Source organism: Eutrigla gurnardus (genome assembly GCF_963514095.1).
Source record: "Eutrigla gurnardus genome assembly, chromosome: 3".
Classification (NCBI taxonomy): Eukaryota; Metazoa; Chordata; class Actinopteri; order Perciformes; family Triglidae; genus Eutrigla; species Eutrigla gurnardus.
Window position 1 is genome coordinate 17739955 of NC_139917.1, and position 18985 is coordinate 17758939.

Below are 18985 nucleotides of genomic sequence, written 5' to 3' on the forward strand. Positions count from 1 at the left end.
TGTGTGTGTGTGTGTGTGTGTGTGTGTGTGTGTGTGTGTGTGTGTGTGTGTGTGTGTTGAGAGAGGACTCTGGTGGTTTCCATCAGTCCCTTCCAAAACCACCACACAACGGCCCCATTATGCAGCCTACTGGATAGAGAAGAGAGGGAGGGAGAAGGAGATCATGAGTGGAGAAGGAAAAAAGGGAGAAGAGGAGTAAAGAAAAAGAAAGAGAGAAGCATGGAAACAAAGCAGAGAGAAACATTAACAGTCTGAAGGCTTTCATTACTCAGCACTTAGGCTGCTTGGGATTTTTTAAATCAGTTTAACTCTGTTTTGTTTTGTTTGTTTATATATCTGAGTTGTACGAGTAATGTTTTGTAAAGAGGACATGAATATCTAACACAAATCTAAAAATACCTTTTGCGTGACCGATTTACCAATTTACAATCGGAAGATAATGTCGAAAAAGCAGTTTCATCTAACTTGGAATAAATGGCTTCTCATTTTGCCTAAATGATGGTATCATTGCGATTGGCACAAATCTGTGCAATCATAAAAGTGATTTAAGACTTTTAATGTTAATAGTGATTTGTGTCTTCTGTTTCCATCAGCGATTTGAGTAACAACCAAATCACCACCATAGAAGAAAGAATATGCGACAACCTTTGCAATTTAACTGAAATGTAAGTAATCACAACTCCTTGTTATTCCTGCAGCATTCTGTCTCTGGTCTCTCCAATAAATATATAATTATGACATCATATATGATCAAATATAATTAGACTATTTTTACGCACGCACACACTCTCTCACATATAGGAACGTATACAAACGCATACATCTGATTACACATGCTTAAATAAGAAGCACGTCTCCAGTTATGTCGCCTGCACAAGATGAAAGACTGGAGTGGGAGGCAGTGAGGAGTGATTCTTCCTAACTAGACCTTTTATATGACAAGTTATTTTGTTGTGCAGAGCTGAGCAGATTAGTCAGTAATAGACACATATCATATAATATTATTTTTCTTTCTGTACCGACTGCTCCAATGTTTTTTTCACTCCATTTAGTCCGTCTTTCCCATCACCATTTCTTCTTCATTTCCCATTTCTCGGCATCAAACACTATGCCTTTTTAAAACACCATTGTCTTGTCTGCCATGGAAAAGGATTGCAGCTTTTCTATAGCACACAAACACATTGGTGTTGTGCAACCAATATGATTGAAGGTGTGTTGGAGACCGATCACTGCAGTGAAATGGAACATTAACTGCCGTATGTTTGCTGATGATTTGCTGATTTTCTGTCTGTCGTGTCATCAGTAATCACTGAGTATATGTTCACAATATTGATTATTTTTTATATATTTTATTGATTTTGACATCAAATATGATCAAATATTCATTGTCGGTGATATCATCATTGTCAAAAGGAAGGAAGGAAGAAAGTTAATATTTCCTGATTTTTTTTCCTGTCTGGCAATTCCCTTAAAAGTGTGTAATGAGGCAAAAAAATACTTTGGCCCATTAGATAATGGATGACTTACCAGAAGATAAGACAGGCAGTACAGATAGTTTTAAAAGGTGCTTTCAAATTCCGTATGTGTTCAGTGACTGTGAAGGCCTCTCTTTTTAAATGTTTTTGTACAACACTATTCACTTCAACACAAAAAGGGCAGCATGTGGAGAATTAAAGCCTTATAATGATAGTTATGAGGCAGCAAACGGGTGTATTTTCCAAAATGTTGGGAGTGCTATTTCAATTTTTTTTTGTTGAATGGTGTTCAATATAAATCTGGTGAGTGTCCTCATGTTTCACGGTTACTGATCCACTCCATCCCCGACCTCCTCTGCTCCAGTGACCTGAGAGCTAACCCCTTTGATTGTGACTGTAAGCTGTTCCGGCTGGTCAGCTGGCTCCAGGATAAAGGGGTGCGAGTTCGACGGCCAGACGCCATGCTCTGCAACCACCCTCCTGAGCTGCGCCACCAACCCCTGCTCAATGTCAGCCTGCTTACCTGTGGTATGAAACAAATAGACATGCTACACATACACATGTTACATTTATATGTCACAAAGAGCCCAAAACTCTTCTAAGAACGTGTTTCCATTAACCTCCTGTCTTTTAAGACCACAATAGAAGCAGTTATGGGACTTCTAGGACCAACTAAGCAGTTACAAATGAGATATAGAGACTAAATGTATTGATCCGTCTTCTCCAGGTCTCAACTATGCAGCTTGCCTTGAGGACAGCAGCAGCGGGGGAGGGGGGCGGAGTGAGCTTGTCATCTTCTCTTCCTCCACGCCTGGAAACTTCACACGGGGACAATGCAACAGCGTGTGTTTCGCCGCGTCGCACCGCTACGGCGGCCTGGGGGCGAGGAACGAGTGCCTCTGCAGCACCAACTCGGAGCCCAACTTCATCAGCGAATCCCAGTGTTCTGCCGCCTGTACGAACCCCCATGTCATGAAGGTATGGAGCACACAGCGGGCCCGGGGAGCTCCTTTCCTGTAGCTTCCATCTGTTGCTTTAAACACAACATTCAGGATTTCTTCTCAACCGTCCTATAATCTCCTAAAAGCTTCCTTTAATGGTGTGAGTGACTTCCCCACAGCCTCAGATTAAGTTTCCTGCAGGGCTGCTGCAACTCGAAGATGTGTTTATTTTAAATCAGAGCAGCTCATAAGTTTCATTAACACAAAAACCTCCTCTTCCTCACCCGGTCCCCTTTGTGCACAGGAATGTGGGTGGACCCTGGCTCATGACGTGTTTGCGGTGGACTTTGCGGTCTCAGTGAAGCCCCTCCCACTGCAAAGTGTCCACGACAGCGTCAGCGTCTCCGCCGCGTCCTCCGTCACTCCGGTGACACTGTCCTGGGACTTCGGTGACCTCTCCTCTCGGGTCAACACTACAGGAACCGGGCTCACCGCAGCGACTCACAAATATGGACTTCCGGGACATTACGCAGTCAGTTTGATGGCCTGGGCTGGACACAAAGAGGTGAGAGAGATTTTCTTTTCTTCAAACACCTTCTTCAACACGACATGTGAATTTAATATTGCGTTTGTTGTTTGCGTGTGTTCAGGTACGTTCAGCACGCGGAGAAGTGACCGTGACGCTTCCTCCCAAGTTGGAGCTGCGCTGCCCTCCTCTCGCTGTGGCCAATAAGAGCCTGGAGTTGACGCTCGTCAGCTGGGGGGCTGTCGGCATGGACGTAGACTGGAAGATTTCAAAGGATGGCGTCGAAGTTGCCAAAGGTAAGATACGCCGACAGCAGACAGACCTGAAGTCTCTCAAGTAAAGTCCTCTCTCTCGTCCCTTAGGTTTCTTTCATATGTTAATTTTTTTAATTTTATCTTTTATTTCATCTGTTGGTTTCTGCCAGCTTTCAAAGAAAGAGAGAGGCAATTTGATTAATTTGATTCACTAGGGGACGAAGGAGTTAGACAAGCAACGTCACTGTCTGTCTGCCAGTGTGTGTCCTTGTATTCCAGGTGTGCGATAAGGCAACTACGTCTTTAATATGTCTCAAAGGTTGTTTTTTTTTTTTATCGTCCTTCGATTTCATCAACATCTTTTGTGTGTCCTTGTCGTGTCTGCATCTGCCTCAGCTTTTCAGAAGCTTTCCTCCAACACCAACACCGTAAAGTGGACATTTAATAAAACTTTTTAGCTGCTGATGTTCTCCTCCCCATATCAATCAATATTATGCATTTTCATTTCAATTTAATTTATTTTAATGGAAATGGAGGTGCTGAGATAAACTCCTCGTGGAAAAGGTCACATGAATGCCAGTTTCGCAATAAATATTCAGTACGCATAAAACATTAATATCTCAGTGCATCCTTAATGTGAATTCAATATTTTTACTTCTTTTTTTTAAGCCTGCTTTGCAGTTTTATTGTTTTGTCTCCGTTCCAGTATCTTACACTCATGCAAAGTCCCTAAAAGTTGGTATATCTTTTACAGTGTAATCTCTCACTGCTTTAATGAACCCTTTTAGAAGATTCCTTCTCTACATTGATTCTTTGTACCTGTCAGAATGCAAAGCAGTAGTTTATTCTGACTTTTGACAGCTTCACAAAGCTTCTTTTGTTATTAGGATCATTTCTTTAGCAATGAAACAATGATTGCATCTTTCCATGATGTTGCAAGTGTGACTTCAAGACATCCGAGAAATAATGTGAATGTGCCTGTCCTCTGCCAGCCTCCCCTCACTGCCCAAAGGACGGGGTGTACCATGAAGCCTCCTCACACTGTTTCCAGATCGTTCCAGGGGAGTCGAGCTGGACGGACGCTCGACAACAGTGTTCAGACCGCGGCGGGGATCTGGCACTCGTCAGGAGTGATGAGCTACGTAAACTGCTGGCACCCAAAGTCACACAGTGAGTGTTTCTGTCTTTATGGGGTCTCAGCATTTCTGTATTTGTGTGGGTTTTTTAATGTGTGTCCATGTGTGTGAAAATGCCCTTTCAACCCTTTTAGATCACATTCCCGGTCATAAAGTGCACCTATTTAAAAATATATGCAAACAAAATACGAAAAAAAATCATTTTAACTTCCAGTAAAACAACTCACGTAAGCTAGTACCGACCAATTTCAACCAATAAAATCGTGACATCCATTCATTTTTTTTTTAAATCAACAAAATTGACTTTGAAAGCAATGAAACCATTTGGTTGCGTTCCTGACATGAAACGTGAAGTGAGTCAGTTGAGCCTCAGTCCTCTCTCGTGGATCTACATTCTAAGCCCGCCCACTTTTAGCAGTCCAATCAAATGCGAGGGATTTGATTTACATCCCTCTTGTAATTGTACACCACTCAAATATTCTGTTTTGCCGGGGAATCCCTGCAGAACAGAAGCTAAAGAAACTTCCGTTTCACTGGGACCTTAAGAGAAAAAATAGAGCGGCAGAGAAGCGGCAGGAAAATCAAAAGCATTGAAGAGTAAGCAAGTTTTTATAGTTCAACAGACTAAAAGTATTTCTTTACAGAACAAAGGAAATAATCCAATCATTATATTTACTTTAAAACATATAATAATAAAACAATTATTCAATTAAAAGCTAAAAAATGGTATGTTCTTCAATTTTAAATGTTTATTTGCATACTATTTGCGCGGCCACTCGTAAAATTCATGTCAAGAAAACGTTGGTGAATCCCACAAATCAATGAGCGCTAACAAAATCATAACAAATTGTGGATACGAACACAAATAATAGGAGATTTGTTCTCATATCGCTTCCTGCATGAGGCCATTGTATCATCTCTGTTTGCCTGTCAAACCTAACAACTCTCATCGTGTTGCTGTTTGCAGCAACGACAGCCAAAGAAACATTGTGAGACACGTCGAATACTCAAAACAGATGTTGAACTTCCAATCACTGACAGTCACAAAGAACATGGTTTGGATGGGTGTGTTTCCCTCGCGTCCCTCCTTCTGTCTGTGTGAGGACTTTTCCGACTGACTGTTGTGTTTGTGTGCGTGTGCATGTGTTGTTCAGACTGTTTGCAGGAGCAGCACTTTCCATTTGGCATCTTTAACTGTTTATGGACTTAATGCCTTGTGGCTTACTGCTTTGATTATTTCCTCTGGGTTATTTCTCCTTTGTTTCTTATCATCTTTTCATTCGTATATGTTGTTCTCGGGCTGCATAAAATACTGACCGCTGTTTTTTTCCTATATAGCATATCGTATATTCAGATGTGAACAGGTTGTGAGCTCGGACTTATTAATGGTAACAATAGTAACACTTCTCTGTATGTACTGTCTGTGCGATAAGCTTTGGATTTTGTTCTGTTGAGAACGTTTTTTGGACCTGCGCTGGTCTGTAGGCCCCAGTTTCTGGTGTTTAGGTCGTAGAGGTTTGCAAAACACATCTGTAAAAGCACAGCTGCTTTGTAACTTTAACACCCTAGGAGGAGGAGTCCATAGTTCATGGTGTGTGTGTGTGTGTGTGTGTGTTAATGTTAGGGTAGAGGCCCTGCCCTCGTAGGCCGAAGTGGATGAGAGAAGAAAAAACCTGCTGCAGATGGATCTTATCCCTGCTCTCCCTCCACTCGTGTCTGTCCCCCCCCCTCGCTTATATAAGGAGCCCTTTTTTTGTTTTTGTTTTTGTTTTTTGGTTAAAAAAATCAGGTCTTGATTTTTGCCCCGAAGACCCTTTTTTGATTGCCTGTCTGCTTGTATTTTTTAACCCCTGTCCACTCCTTTAGATGTCGTTTTCACAGCTGAAAGTAACAAAAATCTGATCCCCCCCACCCCCCCCCACCCCTCTAAAAAAAGAAGAGAGAAAACAGTAAAACATGACAGGCAACGGAAGAGCTTTTATCTTGGTGACTCTTTAAACTTTAACTATTTTTGGAAAGAAAGGCCGTCTTGCTTTCGGTTTCCAGCAACAGATAGACGAATGGAATCAGAGGGAACTGTGCGGTCCATTAGTGGACTCATGGAGTTCCTGTTGTAATCACAGGGGTGTATGAAATATCTGACATCCCCTCTCTAACCATCCCACTGGGTTCAATCAAAGCCCATTTTCATCCTCTGCCCTGCAATCATTGACCGTCGAAGGCAACTTAAATAATTTACACACTTCAATGTCACTGATTGAGACCCACATTGATTCGAGTCCGGATGATTTGAAAGGAGGTTTGAGTGTCTGACAGCACTATAACATTCACAAGGACATGCATGAAAAAGACATTCTCCCCTGTTTTCATCACCCAGTCTCTAACAGCGCAAATGAATCATCATTATCGTCCTTCTGCAGTTTGTCTTTCCTGAGTTTTATCTGTGTAGGATGTGTCTCTCTCTCTCTCTCTGTACGTTTCAAGCAATGGTCTCAATTTTCCAGCTGTCAACAGCCACGACACTGAATGTCAAATGTCAGGCGCCGTGTTAATCCGCGTGTCACCTATCTATTTCCTGTCCCAGGGAGCGAGGCGCGTGGCTCGGCTTGAGTGATGTCAACTCCCCCGGCAAGCTGCGCTGGGTGAACGGCTCCGAGGCGCAGGAGGGAGAGGAGGGCCCGCCGCCGCGCTCCCCCATCTCCCGTGGGAACGTGTGCGTGTCCCTGGATGAGCGCGCCCAGACCAGTTCACACCCGTGCAACGCCAAGCGGGCCTACGTCTGCCAGTACAGCCCCCAAGGTACGTACATTCACCCAGACGTACGGGGCCGTAATCAGAGGAAGAACATTCAAACTGAGGCAACAACTCAATGCAAAGGCAATTTTCTCAAATCCCTTGATGACTTAGTAATTTGGGCAAATCATTTTAACCTTCTACACTATCAAAAAATGTAAATGAGGTTGTGGCACAAACAAGAGTAGAAAGGAAAAGCAAACAGCCTCATTTACAGGTAATCACAAGCACAAGACTGGTGCCTTGAAGCACCATTTATAATTAGAGGACACTCGGCATTGATGCAAATTGCTCCTCGTGTAGAAAGCATCGAGAGACGGTTCCCTATCATTTTCAGCATAATGCTTACATCAGAACATTGTGGCAAAGAGCACCCTCGTAATTATTTTGTATTATTGATAAGGATTTCTTTTTGTACAGGAAACAAATACATTTACATTTAATTACATTTATTATATCTGATAAGGAAATAAGGAGACTTCACAGTGTTTTGAATACACATCGAATACCATGACATATCACGTAATGTGAACATACACAACCAGAAAATGGGAAAAAAACGTTTTTCAACCGGCTGTGTTACATTTTTTATTTTTTTATTGCACCCATTGTAGGAGGAGGCCTCCTGATTTACTTATTACTGTGAAATAGAGCATGTTCTGCAGTAAGATTCAAGGGCTACATGTCACTCTCGTAAAGCAGAACGGGATGTTACATGTCACTTGGTGCAAACAGAGTTCAAGCAGAAGTTAGAGTGGATTTAAGTTCGTTCCACAGCAGGAGTCTTAATGAGGCTGAAAGAAGTCTTCGGTGAGACCAGCACATCTAAATCTGAACTGAAAGTCGGTGTCACAGTGGGAAATTAAGCATCTGAAGCAGGCCGCAGTGTGTGTGTGTGTGTGTGTGTGTGTGTGTGTGTGTGTGTGTGTGTGTGTGTGTGTGTGTGTGTGTGTGTGTGTGTGTGTGTGTGTGTGTGTGTGTGTGTGTGTGTGTGTGTGTGTGTTTCTTTGGTCCAGTCTGTCTGATTTGGTGTGTGACAGTCTGCAGTGAGCAGACACATCCTGCACTAAAGCGTTCCTCCTTTAATACATTTGACAGTAGTTTTGTTTGGTCTGTGTCTTCAGAGGATTATTCTTCATCTCACCTCTCCCTCTCTTCTTCTTAAAGGTGTTACAGTGTGAACTGCAGCTGTGCCATCATTTCTCATAAATTGCCTCCCTCCCCTCTTTTGAAATCCCTCTTTTCTCACCATGCTTTTATTCTTTTTCTGCCCCTACAGTGGGAGTCCCAGATTCAGGGATCTACGCCGTTGGCCTGGCTGCGTTTCCCTCCACTCACACATTGCAGCGAGCCCCGCCCGCTCCATCCTCTGCTCCGCCACCTTCCAGCGGCGGCATAGAGGTAAGGAGGGATCTCAGCCGGTTTATCCAGGCGCCTTACACCTAAAATCCCCCTTCTCCATCGGTGTTTCTCTTTTGTCCTTTCAGGTGTTGTTGTTCCCGGCTCTGAGCTTTGTTCAGGCGGGTCGTCTGTCCTCCCTGGAGTTTATCACTCGGGAGCTCAGTTCAGAAATCCACGTCCGCTTCCAGACCTACAGACCTCACTGTCACTATCCCGGCCTGCACCTGCTGCTACCCAGTGAGTTAAACACAGAAACTCACTCTCGCGTACACACTCGACACGTAGATCCATCCCCACGTCGCTGGTGAATATCAGAAAGGTGTTAAAAGAAAAACGTAGGCCACCTGCGTCAGCTCCTCCAGTCAGACAGAAACACAGGGATGCACACAAGCTGACCTGCCTTGTCTGAAGCGGGAGGTCACAGTGAAAATAACAGGTTGAATGGAGACAGAAAGAAGGGCAAAACAGGAGAGGGAGGAATGGAGACCAATCAAGGTCACCTCCCTTCAGATTGCTCCCTGTCCTCGTCCAGACACATGACACTTAACTGCAACACAAGGCACCAAAAACTGAGATGCTTTCTGTGTTTTGTTTTTGGGTTGTTTTTTTTTTTTACTTCTCCTCTGAGACTGGGCGTCAGAGTGGACGCACATGAAAGACGTGAGAATCAGAAATCCACAGAGAAGCCAGTTAAAAGAACAGAGAGAGTGTTTCCTGTGAAACTTTCCTGTGGAACGTGTGAATGCGGCCACAGAGCAGATAATGAGATGAGCGGTCACTGACAGCAAGTTAACTTTACCCCACACTGAGATCAGCCCAGCACGCTAGCCATGTTCCCCTACAGATACACAGAGATACTTTGATAGCATCTCTTTGATCCAGTCATTCTTGGGTTTCATCTGCAGCTTTGCTCCGTTACGCTTGTTTGACGTAAAGTGACCAGATTTAGATTAGTTTCTGTCATCTTTTATGTCTTTCTCCTAAATGATAGCTTTTGTTATTAAACAAAAAAGGCATTTTCGTTATAATATATGAACATACTGAACACAAAGTTGATTTTTCAGTACTTTTATTTGAGTATTTTATATCCTTCTACCTCCCCATTACAGAAGAATGTATTGTACTGTTTATTCCGCTACATTATTGAGATGCATCAATATCGGATATTGGGCCAAAGCTGACTGAAACAACTGATAGGATATCACAATGATTAAATACAATTTTATGTTTCTATACTACAGACATTTTAATTCCTGTTTAAGTTTTGACCTATTTGTGTTTCAGGTTGTGGAGGTCCAGCGTGTGCCCCGGTGGCTGTTTGTGTCCCCAATGACATCAGGAGTGATGATCCACCCTCTTGCCCCCGACTAGAGCAGTGGTGTCCCTTCCAGCGCCGCTGCCTGGCCCTCTCTAGTCCCTGCCAGCCGTCTGCCTGTCCTAACTGCACCCAGGCTCACCGCCTGCCCCCTGGGGCCCTAAGGCCCAGATACACCCTACAGAATGAGGTGGTCTTCACTCTGCCAGCAGGACCAGCTGCACACATACTGGTGAGAGGATTCACCTTTGCCCCTAAACGTATTTTGTGTTTTTCCTTTTGAAAGAACATATATTTGAAGACTGACAGCTTTCTTTTGATTGTGTTGAAGCCAGATAGGTTCAAGCATTGCAGCTGTTGTACAAGGCCTAACTTCCCCCCTCCTGATCCTTATTTCTCCCAGGTACAAGAACAACTGGAGGACCTGCTGGTCTCCCGAGGTGATGTCATTGCCCTGCAGCATGACGCTGGACCCGCCTCCCTTCTCCGCTGCCAATCTTCCTCACACTCACTGTGGAGACAACCCGTCTTAGTCCTGAATCAGTCAGAGTGGTACTGGATCAACAATACCGGGCAGTCAACAGATCCCACGGCCGAGCATGATGCTAACCCTCTGCCTGTCCCGGAGCTTGACGTGAAGGCGCTGGTGGAGGATGGGGAGGGAGGCTGGCTGGAGGATGTAGTTTGCCCCGTCAGAGTGCTCTACGTGGGACACAGTGAGACTCAGCTGCAGGGAGCCCAGCTGTCTGCTGGTCTACCACAGCCCGGACTCTACAGCCTGCTGGTAAGACATCAAAGACGTCAAATCCTAGCACACATCTGACAGATTTTACGTTTTTTTTCCAGTGTTAACATCGGTCAACATTTTTGTCCTGTTTATTCTGTAAAGTGTAAGTTTCTGTCTTCTGTAAACAAAATAATTTAGACAGAATTGTATAAATTCCAGGTGACTTCAGCCGAGCCGTCATACCCAGCCTCAGCATCGTGCCCGCTGCGCGTGGTGCCGCCTCTGGGCTTGACGATCCTCCACCCCGCTCCCCAAAACGGCACCCTCTACCTGCAGCCCAACGACACCCAGCTGCTGCTCCGCGTCAGGTCTCGCTACCTGACGACAGCCTCGCGGTTTGCCAGTAATCACAGCGTGATCTTCCAGCCCGACTGCCCAAAAGGGTTTTCTTCCAGCCCGGGGCTGTGTCGGCCCGGGGCCAGCTCAGGCTCTGGGGTCGAGGCTGCAGAGCCCAGCCTGTACGCGGTGCTGGATCTGAGCTTGACGACGGAGGAGCAGAGGGGGCCGGTGCAGCTGAAGCTGGAGGCCCACAACAACGTGACGGAGGCCAGCCTGTCTGTGGTCGTCCACGTGGAAGAGCCGCTCAGAGGACTGATGGTGCAGCCGCATCCGGCACACAGGGTGTTGATGGAGTCGGTCGTGGTGAGCGTGTGTTTATTACTTCGCCGGTGTATGACTGTATGCACACATCAATGGCTTGTTATCAGGCAGTATGCATGTCAACCTGTATGCATTGTGTGTTTTAGAGCTACACAGCATCAGTGCTTGAAGGCTCCAATCCCACATTTAAATGGACGGTGGACGACAAGCCGTACTTCACCTATTACAACACAGTGCTCAATGTGATCTACCAGCACGCCGCCATTTACAAGCTCACGGTGAGTCTCTGTTCACGTCCAACATGGGAACGTTGGTGGTGGGATATTCAATGTTTTAACAGGGCATCCATACAAACCAACACATTGTATGTGAATGTGTGCAAATAGAAGAACTTCAGTGGTGATAAGCCTGAAGTTTGGACAGTACGGTTCAAATGGAAGGTTTTATTAGTGACCAGACGTTCACAAACAGCACCACACAGTCAACATGTGGAAAATATGAAGGCGTTGTTTTTCTTTGTTCCTAGAGAAGAGGAGAAGAGATCTGCAACTAACAATTAAGTGTTGTTGGTTTCTAATTGTATAAATGCTGTACTCATAGAGGTTATTGTTCAGTTTGAAGTCTAACACCCCAAAGAGATTCAACAACCAGCATTTATAAAAATAATAAAATGAAACAATGACTGAAAGGATTAACGAATTCTCAAAGTTGAAGGTAAACACTCTGACACTTGATTAAAAGTTCAGCTCTTCTAGATTAGGCCACATCATGTGTTTGCATCTCATAGTGTTGTGTCACTATTAAAAAAAAACAATGTACAAGACTTCCAACTTCTTCCCAGCTGTCTTCAACCATCGTAATGCCTCATGTGGCTCCCTCTCTCTTCCAGGTGATGGCCATGAACCACGTCAGTACGCTCACGGAGCATTTCAACGTGACCGTGGACCGGCTGCAGCCCATGGCCAACTTCACAGTGAAGGGTGTGCCAGATGTGGTCCCTCAGGGTTCCACTCAGACTCTCACCACCTCCGTGCTCGTCGACATGTCCGTGGCCGCCACCTTCCGGTATGAGCGGATGGGAGCGGGGGATAGTTGGACCAAATCAAAGATTGATTATCACAGATAGATGAATGTCTTCTGTGGTGTGTTTTAAAAGGAAAACGAAAATAACTGCCTCTTCTCTGTCGCTTCCTCTCTTTATTTTTAAGGCTGGATGAAAACACAGTGCATCTGTTTGTCTTTGACTGCTTCTTTCTTCCCCTCTATCTGTCTTTCTCTTTGCTCCTTTCTCTGTTTTTGTCTTCCTGTGCACAATAATAGCACTGCAGCAGTCATACCATGCAGAGCCTTGGATTTATAACTGTGTGGTTAAAGCAGATTGCTGACAAGAATTTTCCCTTCTGCTCGGCTGTTTCCCCTGTACTCCCCCCCCCCCCCCCCCCCCCCCACCCTTTTTTTCTTCCACTCTTTCTCCTTTTACTCTGTTCTCTCCTCCCTCTTTCACATTCCCACCCTCCCAACTATGGCACACTCTTTCACTTAGTTTCCCTCCACTCTCACCATGCTTGGTCCAGAGAGGCTTCCTGAGTTTTGAGTTTCCATTTCTCCTCGTCCAACAATCCTCTATTGCCTCGGCAGACAAGATTCCCACTTTCCAGCTAGTGACGTGTGTGTGTGTGTGTGTGTGTGTGTGTGTGTGTGTGTGTGTGTGTGTGTGTGTGTGTGTGTGTGTGTGTGTGTGTGTGTGTGTGTGTGTGTGTGTGTGTGTGTGTGGTTATCATGCACTTATTCAGCTTAGTTCCCTGTATTTCTCTGAAGGTCCTCATCTAATAGTTTTACATGCTCTCTGTTATGCTGCAGATGGTCTTTTGGTGACGGCGGATATAAGGAATTTGAATACAAGCCTCCCTTCAGCCCCTCTCTCATCTGCCCCGACTCCCCCAATCAGGTCCTTCTAAGCAACAACGTCACCTATATTTACTCCCAACCAGGTAAAACCTCCCTCGTATAAGCAGCATGACTAAAGGAGCAGCAGCCGATTTACGCTTGACTTTGTTTCAATTCAAATGTTTCCAGCCCGTCGATGTTGGCATTAAGTTAATTTCACTCTTCTCCCTTTTCATTATCCTTTCTCTGTACAGGAATATACACCGCGCTGGTGTCAGTGTCCAATCGTTATGAGAACATCAGCCAGAGCATCAACATGAGCGTCTACAGCATCCTCACACGCGTCGACATACAAACGGAGCCGCCGCTCCTCCTCAACGGCAAATCGGCCGATTTTGAGGCTCACCCTCTGCCCTCCCCCTATGGAATTCACTACGAGTGGCACTTTGGAGACGGCTCGGCCCCAATGCAAGGTCGCCGCGTGGCTCACACATTCGCGCAGAGCGGCGTCTTCAATGTCTGCGTGTCGGTAAACAACACCATCAGTTCAATGGAGGCTTGTGCTGAGATGTTTGTGTATGAGGAGATTGAAGATTTGACAGCTGTGAGCTCCTCTCCCACGGAGCTTCACAGTCCTACTGATGTGTGGGCCCACCTCGCGTCGGGTAATAACATCACGTGGACGTTCTCCATGGGAGACGGGATCATCCACACGTCGTCCCAACCCCACGTGTCACACGGCTACATCAACGACGGGAACTACACGGTGAACGTGACGGCCGCCAATGCTGTGAGCTCCGGCTGGACGATCTTAACGGTGCAGGTGTTTGTCTTCCAAGTCGTGAGGATGGAGCCATCCGGCTGTGTCCGTGAGCGGACCCCGGTCAACTTTCAGGCCTGGGTGTCCGGCAACGCATCGGCTCATCTTTATGAATGGAGCTTCGGGGACGGAAGCCCAAACGAGACACACCACGGCAACCCCGGTGTCGTTCACACCTACGGGACGAGTGGGAACTACCACCTCTCTCTGCTCCTCTCCAGCGGGGTGAACAAGGCCACCAAGGCCAAATTCTTCAACTGGGTGTGTGTGCAGCCAGCGTTAACCAGCGTCAGCCTCGCCCTTGAGAAGTCGCACCACGCCGTCGGGGAGGAGATCCAGTTCCAAGCCCGAACCGAGCCGGAATCTAGCTACAGCTATCAGTGGGACTTCGGTCGAGGGGAAGACCTTGTGATCGTTGGCAGCTCTGGGAACGTCCTAACGACGTATACAAACCCAGGACGTTACATTGTGACAGTCAGTGTCTTCAATAACATCTCCAGCAGCAACACCAGTGCTGTGATTGAGGTTTTGATGCCCGTAGGTCCGATCGTTATTCAACATAACGGCACTAAGTTCAACAACCTGACTCTCAGAGCACCTTACGCTTTCACGACATCCTCCATGGCTTCCAATGTCACGTACGTCTGGAACTTCGGAGACGGAAACGTGCTTAGGGGCCAGAATATCCTCCACACGTACAACACCTCTGGAAACTACAACGTCACACTGACAGCAGCCAACACAGTTAGCAGTAATCACACTACTCTACCCGTCACTGTGCTGGCGCCGGTCCGCGGGTTGACGGTCAACGCCAGCCTGGTCAACGTCCCTCTCAATGCCTCGGTCCACTTTGAGGCCCAAATGGAGGAGGGAGATGGCGTCCGGTTCTCGTGGATCCTGTGTGACCGCTGCACCCCGATCCCAGGAACCCACACCATGTTCTACACCTTCCGCTCCGTCGGCACGTTCAACATCATCGTGACGGCGGAGAACGACGTAGGAACGTCACAAGCGAGTATCTTCCTGTACGTCCAGCGGGAGCTGGAGGGGCTGCAGATTTTAGCAGAGGAGGAGATGGGAGGAGGCGCAGCGTTCGATGGTTGCTGCTTTCCTACAAACCGCGTTCTCCACCTTCAAGCAGGACTAAAGGAAGGAACCAATATGACCTTCACTTGGAACATTATCAAAGAGCTGGAGCCCCTCAGCTCAAGCTTCAATGTTAGTGGGAAGACAGTGGAGGTGAACTTCTCCACCCCCGGACCATGTGACGTCTTCCTCCGGGCAGCCAACCTCCTGGGCCAGCTGTCCGTCAACAGAACCATCCACTTCCTGGAACCAGCTGGAGGGGTGGACCTGCAGATCAGCGACAACCCGGTGGCGATCAACGCTCCAACTAACCTGACGGTACTGACCGCTGAAGGCTCGGACCTTCAGTACCGCTGGTCCGTGAACGGGGACCCTTTGCAGTGGAACAAGCACTGGAAGACCCACATCTTCATCAGTCCCGGTCTAAAGCTAGTCACTGTGGAGGTCTTTAACGAGGTTAGCTCAGAGGTCGAGTCAAAGATCGTCAGTGTCCAGGAAGTCATTTCGGGCCTGAGATTCACAGCTACCAATGTGACGGAGCAGAGTTACGTAGCAACAGGCGTGAGCGTCTCGCTCCAAGGGGAGGTACTGACAGGAACCAATGTGACGTGGACGTGGCATTTGAAAGGAAGGACGGACACGGGAAGGAAAACCTCTGTGGTTTTCCAGGAGGCAAAACCGGCCATAGTCGCTCTGAATGCGACCAATGATGTCAGTGGGCAAGTGGTTTCCAGAGAGTTCTTTGTTCAGGACAAGATTCAGGGGTTGGAGCTCAGAGCGAGTAAGAACATCGTAGCCGTCGGCGAGAAGGTGGAGTTCACCATATCTATGGCGGCAGGCTCGGACGTGCGCCTCATCCTCAGCATCAGCGGAGATGCCACCGTTATTCCTCACCTCAACCAGACCTACGTCCACACATTCAGCAGGGTGGATACGTACATGGTGAATCTCACTGCTCACAACCAGGTAAAGTCAAACATTAATATTAATATATAAGAGATGGAACATAACATTCAAACAAAACAAAAAAATAGCCGTCAGAGACAGTTGACTCGTTGCATCGTTAATTTTCTCAAAATGTTCAAATAGTGTTGTCACCTCTCAGAAGTTATTACATGTACAGCTTTTGGTAGCATTTTAAATTGAATAAATAAATAATACATTTTCTATTTTTGTCCATCTGCACACAAGTAAACACATACAGTTTGTTCTAACCTGCCTGACATGCTGACAATCTTACAACACCATCCTTGGAACAAACATTAGCAATTCTCTGCATTCTGCTCTCAACAGAGATGTTGATGGAGAGTGTTTAAGCAAAAATAAGAAAATAATTGGACATTTTGAATTGAATTATTAATACAGTTCTCTTATTGGCATTAACTCTCAAAGCCAGCGAGATTTAATCCGACTAATGCAGTGCACATAATTTGGTTGCAATGTGACCATCCAGGTGAGTTCCAAGAGGCGGAACCTCCACGTGGAGGTAATGGAGCTGGTGCGGGGACTTTCCATCGGGGGAAGCCGTGTGGCGATCCCTGTCGGGGAAAAGAGTTCCTTCATAGCCAACATCCTGACTGGCAAGCCTGTTCACTTCCTGTGGACGTTCGATCTTCACCACCTTCACAAGTCGCCGCATATGGGCAAAGAGGTCAGATTCCTCAATATGAATAATAATAATAATAATAATAACAACATAGCAAACAGCTATTTTAACTGCTGATGTGTCTCCATCAATCACACGACCCCAGGCGTTCTACACCCCTGAAGAACCAGGTTTGTTGACCATCTACCTGAAGGCCTTCAACGCTCTGCATGCTCAGAACGTCACCCAGCACATCTTGGTGCAGAACCTGCTGACGGCGGCCGTCCTGTACGCGTCACCCCTGGACACGTTCATCAATAAGACGGTGACCCTGGTGGCGAGTGTCACACCCAGATCTACCCCTGTGGAGTGCTTGTGGGACTTTGATGACGGCTCTACTCCAGTTCACACAAACACCACAACCGTGGGTTATGAGTACAGACACCCTGGACACTACTTGGTCCAAGTATGTTCCTTTGAGTTTTGCTCCATGTACTTTATCGATCTGTCATATTGGATGCTGTGGCTGAAAGCCTGATATGCTGCTAACTGTTTTTCTCCATGCCAGGTAAACTGCAGTAACCTGGTCAGTTGGGTGTTGGCCCAGGTGGAGGTAAACATCAGTGTATTAGATTGTGAGGAGCCAGAAGTGCAGGTGGTTCAAGCCCCCCGTCTGGCCATCTGGCGCTACCAGCCCACTTTGGTGGAAGCCACCGTGGACCTGAAAGGCTGCGTACGCTACGGAGCTCAGTACCTCTGGCAAATACTCTCAACGCCCTCCTGTGATAATGACAAAGACCACCCTAGGGTGGTGACTCCACCCTCTCAGTCGTCGCTTGTCCCAGTAATTCGCCTGCCGGTGGAGGTGGATGTGCGTCGGCTACAACTGTCGTTGCCCAAGATGACCCTAGCAGCAGGGAACTACACCTTGGTGTTTTCTATGTCGTATGAAGGTGTGCCGCTAAGGAAGGCCGCCTGTCTGCAGCTCAGCGTCATGGCAACCAGGTCAGTGAAGAAACAACATTTTGTCTCTCTCCCTCTGGAAACAATAAAATAAAGCGTGGAAAGGATGTACTCCAATTTCTTTATTCATTCTGCAAATTATACCGAATTCTGCAAATGATGAATTTGCAATTTGCACTATTTTTCTTTCTTCACAGGCTGATGCCGATCATAGAAGGGGGCACGTACAGGGTGTGGTCGAGAACTCAGGACCTGAAGCTCAGTGCGGTGCAGTCCTACGATCCCAACATGGACCCGGACAGCCAATCACTACTCAACTATCACTGGGAGTGTCTAAGCACTTCAAAGGTAAGGTTAAGCTTTTAATTTAAAATGTATACACTCAATTTCTGAACAAAGGTCGGCATTACCTGTCAGATTAACCAAAAAAAAAAGAGGATTTGCAGCTACTATTCACAGTTACCTTACATTGCTAGTTCTTCAGGCAGTGTCATAATTGTAGTTGATATTAGAATAGCAAATGTAGTCTTTATATCTATTAAATTAGAGCTATAGTTTATGCCCATATGTATCTGGAATAATAGTGGATGATGAGTGAACGAGTGGTGTATGGGAGGACTCAGTAGAGTTGAGCTGCTTTTGATCCTGTGGTTAGACAGCATTCTCTCTCCCTCTCTCTCCCTGGCCTTTTTAAAATTGTAAATTCACAAGGCAGAGTTTGTAGGACAGATTTTATTCTGCAAAGGAGACTGTGGAAAAATGACGTAATGGTCATCTGGTACTGAGTGCGGTAGCTGCCCTCAGAGAGGCTTGGCAGCTTCGATGTGAAGAGAAGAACTCAGTTCAGGACAGTTTGTGAGTGTGTCGCTTAAATGCAGAGTGTGTGTGTGTGTGTGTGTGTGTGTGTGTGTGTGTGTTCATTTATTTTACAAACTCTGCCTGTGCTGCAGAAGACCACAATATAAGACCCGATGGGATGGGTGTGTCTTGCAGGAGTGTGTGTGTGTGTGTGTACATCTAAGCAGATAGGCATTTAAATGGTTATGTAACTGTTTAGAGATAAATTCAGCATTCCACAGCTGGTGATTTGCTCCCCACCCTAACAATTACAGTACACACATAAACAACATGCGCACATAACACACATTCACAGCCGTGAAGTGTTGCTGATAAAGACCAAGGACACTCAGTCGGATCACAAAGAGTGTTTAACTCTGGTGGAAGGAATGAAACAGCGGAAGCAGGTTGACAGCTGATCAACTGTTACAAATACAATCATAGGAGGAATTGGTTTAACTTTCTCTTTCATGTTTTTGTTTAAAAATCAGTGGCGATGTTATTATGGTGAACAAACAGAAAGATTGTTTACTGACTTCATTTTATTTACTTGCTGTCAGAGGAACCAACAAAACAAAT

At 46.1% G+C, this 18985-nt stretch overlaps 1 protein-coding gene across 1 annotated transcript in view; it reads left to right on the forward strand.

Annotated features, from left to right (window-relative positions):
• Window positions 1-18985, forward strand: part of pkd1a (polycystic kidney disease 1a) — a 55358-nt gene that overhangs the window by 13471 nt on the left and 22902 nt on the right. The window contains exons 4-23 of the mRNA XM_084004839.1: window positions 594-665; window positions 1840-2003; window positions 2203-2453; window positions 2721-2981; window positions 3067-3238; window positions 4189-4366; window positions 6917-7131; window positions 8405-8526; window positions 8613-8763; window positions 9811-10073; window positions 10245-10625; window positions 10788-11270; window positions 11375-11506; window positions 12118-12293; window positions 13089-13219; window positions 13370-15987; window positions 16475-16672; window positions 16773-17072; window positions 17175-17611; window positions 17767-17917. Of these exons, the coding sequence (XP_083860965.1) occupies window positions 594-665; window positions 1840-2003; window positions 2203-2453; window positions 2721-2981; window positions 3067-3238; window positions 4189-4366; window positions 6917-7131; window positions 8405-8526; window positions 8613-8763; window positions 9811-10073; window positions 10245-10625; window positions 10788-11270; window positions 11375-11506; window positions 12118-12293; window positions 13089-13219; window positions 13370-15987; window positions 16475-16672; window positions 16773-17072; window positions 17175-17611; window positions 17767-17917 (6856 nt within the window). The remainder of the gene's footprint in view (window positions 1-593; window positions 666-1839; window positions 2004-2202; window positions 2454-2720; window positions 2982-3066; window positions 3239-4188; window positions 4367-6916; window positions 7132-8404; window positions 8527-8612; window positions 8764-9810; window positions 10074-10244; window positions 10626-10787; window positions 11271-11374; window positions 11507-12117; window positions 12294-13088; window positions 13220-13369; window positions 15988-16474; window positions 16673-16772; window positions 17073-17174; window positions 17612-17766; window positions 17918-18985) is intronic.